Below are 7,917 nucleotides of genomic sequence, written 5' to 3' on the forward strand. Positions count from 1 at the left end.
CTTTAGGCTAAACGAGGCGGATAATTAATGAAAGTGAATGATTGTGAAATACAATTTTGTGCTCTCTAACAGGGAATTGAACCCGACCACGTATACCAAAGGCACATGCACTCAGCCACTCGACTAATGGAAAGAGCATCTCCAACCTTTGTGATTTACTCAAATGGTTTTAGTGTTCTATGACCCTTTCTTCCTTGACGTTTAAAATTTGCTAAAATGTACACATTGTCAAGTTTCCTCCCTTTCTGTGAAACTCTTCTGAAAATAAAGCATATAATTTCACTCCATAAACACAAGAACAATCTTTGTTTGTTGGAAAATCACATATTGTGTCGAGTTAATAATGCTTAACACTATTTTAAGATCTTTATCTTGTAAATTATTCATTGTAGCTTTGGAAAATTCAAGATTACTAATAAAACTCCAACTGACAAAAGCAGTACATATATTTTTTAAAATTATACATATTTGTGTTACAGTTTCGGCTATATAAAATAGCCTTCCTCAGACACGTTATGAGAGAAATATCCAATTTTGACAGCTTATATACAATCTGGATGCAAGACACAAGAAAGTGACTACAGTCATTTAAAAAAATAAATAAATAAATAAATAAATACTTTTTGAGCTAATTAAAAGTTTACGTTTACACAGTAATTAAAAATTTACTTTTCAGAGCCAATTAAAAGTTTATGTTTTGTAAAGAGAAAGTGGGCGTGTCTTGCATCCAGATTGTATATAAGTTGTCAAAATTGGATATTTTTCTCATAATGTACCTGAGGAAGGCTGTTTTACATAGCCGAAACTGTAACACAAATATGTATAATTTAAAAAAAATATATACACTGCTTTGGTCAGTTGGAGTTTTATTAAGATCTTTATCTTTTCTGTCAGAAAATAGTAATGAAATTTCAGAATGGCCGGCCAGGGAATATGAACCCGGGATCTCTTGATTCCGAAACAAGAACATTAATCATAAGTCTATGCCATCACGGCTTATATTTTAAAAATCAGAAATACGGCTCATAATATTGTTTATTGTAATATTTATTTTGAAATTTCGCAACAAACATACCAGTACATTGAAAAGGGGTAACTTTGGTTGTGCCCCCTCCCCTCCTTTTCACTAAACGTTTGGAAATTTATAGGAGAAAGGAGGTGAGAAATTGTGATTTGGAGTCCTTATGTAATGAAAATCAAATGAAATCTTTAAGTTTAACGTCCAGCGGTTATGCCGGTTAGGCTAAAGGAGACGGTGATAATGAGAAATGAGTGAAATGGTGTAATGAAGAAAGTGGGAGGAAACGGGAGAACCCCGAGAAAACCCACGAGCACAGTGTTTGTCCACCACAAAGTCCACACGGCGCGAGCTGGGATCGAACCAGGGACCCTAAGCACCGGAGGTGAACGCTCTACCACTGAGCCACCGCGCCCCCTCCTTATGTAATTTTAAGGTGTGTAAGCTTGGGAGTAAAGTTATATTCAATACGAGAAATTACATGTAGAAGTTGTTACTATTTCTTTAGTTGCTACTAAAACACGCTGAAGGTAGGTTTCGATGCTTTAGGAGCATGATAGTCGTTTTGAAAGGTAACGTAACCTAACCGAACAATTTTTAATGTTCTACGCGCTCTTTGTAGCTTTGAAACTGGAGGGTCACCCTTAAAGTTAAACCTTTAAAAATATTACGAAATTAAAATCTTGTAGTACGGAAGTAAAGCAAAGATGGCGAATTATGGTATCAGAATATCAAGTTAACCCTTCTACGATGACGACTATTACTACTACTAAAAACTGCTTTAAACTAAGGAACTTTAAAAACTGATTTCTTTTTTCTTTAATCTTGATCCTGCGCACCAAAAGCACAGCCCTAGTCACTAGACAAACAGGAAAAGCCACACTCCATCAACGTTTGTTTGTTTGTTGAAGTTTATTCTCCCTTTTCAGCACTGAAGGTGGAATCCGAATCATCGTAATGAGTTCAAATTTAAATGCTCTCCCAACGAATATTGAAGGCGGGACTATATTCACCAAATGCACACCCGGCAGCCACTAGACAAGCGAGGAACATCACGCTCGGTGAAGTTAATCTAGTTGACTCACAATGACTTGCCTATCCCGCCCGTGTGTTCAGGCTTCCACACTCCCATTGGCTAGAAAACAAAATTTAAAATAACAAGTTCTGGGCCTCATTCCGTAGCGGCCTTCGCAATATTTCAGGATCACAACGCAACGGAAATAAAGCAACACGTGATTATAAATGTTATGCTGACTATTGAGAACTAAAACGTAAATTTGTATTTCAAGCAACTCGCTCGTTACAATACTTTATTTTCGATTATCAATTCTCAAAACAGAGAAAACAAATATTTAATGGTCTGTGTTATAGCACCATAAAATTATTTTAAAATAAAATCTTGTATTTATTGGCTACGGATATTCGTCTGGATGCGTAAATATATCCGTAAGGGGTGACATCGGTTGCCAAGCCTATTATCAGTCTGTACGAAATTATTTAAATATGAGCTAAGGAAATAAAGGAGCAATATGTCTTAGCGGGTCATTTAGAGCGCAAAAGATGAACTATAATTTTGGGTTAAGTTCCAAAGTTGGGCGTCTGTTTCCAGCAAAATTTTTAAAATTTACAGGGAAGATATGGATAATTTGATGGTTTGTGTGCTTGATATTATATAAGGATCTCGAAAAATATCTTTATTTGTTATATATAAACGGTTACAAACACGGGACTATGTGGCGAACGGAGGGAACTACTTGGCGCAAGGTAACAGAATAGTTGCATTGTGGGAAACTAACGAGCATTTATATTATCAACATGGCGGCAAATGACCGAAACGATGAACAGGATGTGAACGGACTGTGTTAAATTTCGTGAAGCAATACGTTTAAAACAAGCAAATTCTTCTAGAGTTATGTGAAGAGTATGAATTAATGAACCTAAGAACAAATTGTGGGAAGTGAGGAAAGGAGGTGTCAGCGAAGAAACGTGGAGAAAGTTATTGTTTTCAGTACGAACCGAAGTACTAAGATAAGTGTAAATAAATAAATAAAAAAAATAGTTTAATGAAGACTGAAAACTACATGCCCTGCGGGGCTCTAACCTGCCTTCACTCGCTAACGCTCGCTCGGCAATACTGTGTGAATTAAATAGTAAACTTTGTTCAGATTTCCAAGGGCACCTCTGTTATAACATCATCATTTGTTGTATATGCAAACCAAACCTAACCTCACCTAACCTAATCTCTTTCCTACCTCACGAGATAACGAAAGGAACCCTAAAGTCAATTAAGAACGTAGGAATTAAAAATTATGAATTTTAATGGCTTTTATGAATATTTTGCTCGAGAAGTATCGGACGGCCAACTTCGGAATAAATGCAATAATTTTTAAAAGATTTACAATACACCATTATAAAATTATTTTATGGTTAAAATGAGTGAATGATTGCGAAAGAGGGCTGTGGAAGATATTAATTTCCACTGGCAGAATGTATCTGCAAGATGTAGGAAATCAGCAGTCATGTTTACAAGTGTAGGGTTAAAACTGTCAAACTATTACATGTGCTACATTACGGTTAAAATGAGTGCACTTGACAGACAATTGTGTAACATCAATTTTTACACAATGTAAAGAACGCTTATTTTCGTTTACTAATAGTTACTAGTGGACAAGTGTTTTAACCTATAGAAATACGCTATCTATTCGATGTATTTTTTCCACTATCATCGCTTGTTCTCATTCTCTCACAAGTAACACTTCACATCGTTGCTGCCGGTCTGACGCTAAACTATACATTTTCGGAAAGCACTAGTCCTAAATAGGATAACTACACAGTGCGACGGTCAGACGTTGCCGCGTTCAGGACTTATGGAGCGTCAAACATTAACATGGGGTTTATGAGAGTTACAGGAAACGAAGAAGAACACAAGGTTTGTGACGTTTGAATCGACGTTGTCTGATTGAGCACTTGTTTGCGTAAGTTAAAGGGTACAATCAATGTGCAAATCGTCGAACAGAGCATGAGAGATGCAAAGAGTGCGCTCACAGTGTGCACACTTGACGAACGGTAGTTCGCCGCACGTGAAGCACACGTCACCTTCGTCGAGGGAGTCAAAGCAGTACTCGTGCGGAGAGATCCACATTCCGCTCCTCGTCCAGATAGCCAGCCTTGTGGAAAGCGTACCGGATCAGGTTCTTGAATCGGGGTGCGCTGAACTGGTAGAGTGAAAACGACTGTAGTGCCAGGAATCGATCGCGATGCCAGATATCCATGACACTGTCCATGGCCAGTGTGTCGGTCACAAAGCGTACAAAGGACTTGTACTGACGGAAGAAATGCACATCTAAAGGCTGAATCTTTCCAGTGCAACCACCAGGAATCAGTCTCTTGTGCAACGCAACGTCGGCAGGCTTCAGTGCGTTCGATAGATTGTCGTCCTTGTTCAGAGTCCACGAGTCCAATAGCAAAACGATCTTCTTCCGATCATCAGGCATGCTTGGCCAGAACACTTGCTCGTAGAAGTCCTTAAGGTCGTCCCTGTTCATGTTGGACGTTTTGCCAGCAAATGATTTGATGTTCGGTGGATCTGCAGGCTTGTTTCCCGGAAACTTTCCACTTGGTTCCGACACCAGTACATACATCGGCCGCAGAATCTCTCCGGCCATGGTGATCACGGGCATGATCATGTAGCTGTGGGTTGTTGCGCTCATGGATCCCACAACCGCTCGCACGACTGTTGTTCCTTTGGTACGGAGAGTGCGAGTACTCTGCAACAACTTCTTGAAGCTACTCTGATCTGCATTGGCAACCTGCGTTGGTGGGATGCTTTCGCTTGCAATGAGCTCGCGAGTCGCTAATACGAAAGCATCAGCCTGCTGCTGCAAGTCCAACTCTTTCAGTTGCCAGGTCCTGCCGACCCTGTGGGTGATTGCACGGTCCACGATGTTGTTGCGCTTCTTGAATCTGTACACCCACGACGGTGATGCCTTGAACTTGAGACTCTTGTTAGGGTCCAGTTCATTAGCTGTTTGCCTAGCCCAAATTCGCAACGTTCGATCGTGAATGATAGCAGTGTGCTGTTTCTCCGCGAACATGCCCCGAACTGCCTCATTGATCTCTGCCATCAGCGTCTTCTTGTCATCTTTGCCTTGTGTTGCCCCAAAGTGACGTAGCACGCCAATGTTCCGAATATACCTGAACTGATTCTGCAGAGTCGAGTGGGTAGCACGACCGGTCTTTGTGTTCCAAGGCCTACCTGTTTTTGGATTTACCGTCCAGTAGGCATAGGCTTTTGCCTTGTACTCGCGCCACTGCTCTGGTGTCATTTTGGAGTCTTCTGGAGGCTGATCCTGGAACTTCGGCTTCTTCACAGGAGAGGGCAGGTATTCTGACGCTGATGAGCCAGATGCGGAAGACGTATGAGACTGCTGCGATGACGAAGGCATCTCTGCATCCTCCTGCTCTTGGTCTTCCTCGTCTCCAAAATCCATGTCTCCGTCCCCCTGGTCACCATCACTGTCACCGAAGCCGAGCGTACGAATCTCTTCAACGACTTCCATCCCGCTGGTCAAAAGAGACTTGATGTGTGCCACCATCCTTTGCTCTTCCAAATTTGGATTGCGCTCATATGTCCCGATCTCGGCCACCAGAGCCCAAACGACCACTTTCGGATCCATCTTACAACGCATACCTAAAAAACACAAAAACAACACAAATGTTAGCACAGAGTACAAATGCAAGACGAATTAGCATGAAATAATACGACTGCTACAACACACATGTTAGCACAGAGTTCAAATGCAAGACGAATTAGCATGAAATAATACGACTGCTATGGTTACTCTCATAAACCCCATGTTAATGTTTGACGCTCCATAAGTCCTGAACGCGGCAACGTCTGACCGTCGCACTGTGTAGTTATCCTATTTAGGACTAGTGCTTTCCGAAAATGTATAGTTTAGCGTCAGACCGGCAGCAACGATGTGAAGTGTTACTTGTCAGTCGCTGACGCACCTGCTCGCACCACCGCACAAGTCCCCTGCTCCGTTCCTGTCCTAACTTGAATAACATTTGTACTTTACAGTGACAACCTGAAATGAAACCGTTGAGTTTTACGTCCCACGATTATGCCGGTTAGCCTAAAGGAGACGGTGATAATGAGAAATAAATGGTGGAATGAAGAATGTGGGAGGAAACGGGAGAACCCCGAGAAAACCCATGCACACGGTGTTTGTCCGCCACAAAGTTCACTTGGCGGGGGCTGGGAACGAACCCGGGACCCCAAGCACCAGAGGTGAACGCTCTACCACTGAACCACCGCGGCCCCACAGTGCCATCCTATCACAGATTGGTTTTATTCAATAGTAGTGTTTTCTTGCAGAAGTTTTAATGGCATTCGTCCAAATACATAACTATAAACATTAAGGGGGTATACATTAGTTTCAACGCAATCATTTGGGCAATCGCCAAGGAAATACGGGTGCAGAATGTCTTAGGGAGCTATTTAGAGCACTAAAAGCAAACTGTACATCTGCACTTTAGTTTGACGGTGTATTAAGAATGTGCACGGGAAGGAATTTGCTTTCAAAAATATTTGCTATGCTTACATTATCAGACTTATCACATTACTCCACTGCAGTTTTTTCCCTCTATTCTCTATCCCTTTCAGATTTTGCTTGCTTAATATGTACGGGATGTTTACAGTGATTCACTTTCCTCTTCTGCATTCTCTAAACAGAAACATATTTATTACACTACCACACCTCAGCCAAATTGTCAAATGTAAACAAATCCATATTATAAGAAGGGATAGAAAGACATCCCAAGCATCAAACACTTTTGACAACCTCACGTTCTACCCGTTTATCACACGAGGTAGTTCATATAGCTGCATGCTCCAAAATTATTGTAAGATTATAAGTGTTTATAAGTTTCTAAGCTCCAAAAATATAATCCAATTTAATTTTGGTTTTGGATAATCCACTAATATAAGTGAAGGGAAATACCGAGAAGCAGGGAAATTATATTATTTCTCTTTACCCCACAGTGTTGCCACATGCCAGAAGTGCATTAATCGTAACGGTTTGCGTCAATGCAACCTTAAATTTGTGTTACAGATTGCGATATCTAACAGGTTTCCGATACCTTATGCTTCTCAATTTTTACGAGGACTAGTATGAAATAAGTTCCTATAATGCTCTTAAAGCATGTGGTATGCACAAATAGTGGCGTAAACAGAACTTCATAAAAGGAGGTTCAACCTCCCAAGTTTATATCGTTTAGGAACACGCAGACTTTTTGTATCGTAGTATGGCTCATTCCATCTCCATTCAGGCAGGGAGGGCCAGGTGACCATCTCCGATTTTTTTTTTTTTTTTTTTTTTGAAAGTCCTGTTGGAGATATGACTGCAAAGAGGATTTTCCCAGAAAAAAATTGTCTTCGAGTTATGGGCTAACGAAATTCGGACGAAAATCACTATTTGTAATACAAAAATGAATGAGCATAATCTTGAAAGACACGTAGTTCAGTAACTACTTGTGATAATTGGATTATTCTTTTTTTATTTAGAAGTGCTCAGATTACATTTGAGGTTCTGATATAAAGAGCAAGAATTACAGTCGAACAAGAGTATTTTGTAAACACCGGAAAACTTAGTAAAAAGTAAAATGCAAGAAATTTGACATTTATTTTCCGTATGAATGATTAAAAAAAGAACCTTATTATTGTGACACAATATAATAGAGATGCAAGGGCTCGGAAAAAAACCGGCTTTTTTGGAAAAAACTCGTTTTTTTCTGCTTTGCTTTTTTGCTTCGGAAATTTTGGGCTTTTTTCAAAATACTGCTTTAAACTGATAAAACAGACTTTGTATCGCTTCTCTATAACACAAAAAATCATT

At 40.1% G+C, this 7,917-nt stretch overlaps 1 protein-coding gene across 5 annotated transcripts in view; it reads right to left on the minus strand.

Annotated features, from left to right (window-relative positions):
• LOC145680664 (nucleosome-remodeling factor subunit NURF301-like) overlaps positions 1-7,054 on the minus strand; it is a 42,828-nt gene extending 35,774 nt beyond the window's left edge. For 2 of the 5 annotated variants that reach the window (XM_081751448.1, XM_081751451.1), the window contains exon 1: positions 6,625-7,053. Coding sequence is in view for 2 of the 5 variants with exons in the window: in XM_081751451.1 (XP_081607577.1) it covers positions 6,625-6,626 (2 nt within the window). In the remaining 3 variants the exon portion in view is untranslated. Of the gene's footprint in view, positions 1-6,624 lie in introns of all 5 variants that reach the window. The other 3 variants (XM_081751450.1, XM_081751449.1, XM_081751447.1) reach the window with 3 other exon arrangements.
• Between the last annotated feature and the right edge of the window lie 863 nt (positions 7,055-7,917).

The sequence above is a fragment of the Thermobia domestica genome, chromosome 3 (assembly GCF_964235325.1).
Source record: "Thermobia domestica chromosome 3, izTheDome1.hap1.1, whole genome shotgun sequence".
Taxonomy (NCBI): Eukaryota; Metazoa; Arthropoda; class Insecta; order Zygentoma; family Lepismatidae; genus Thermobia; species Thermobia domestica.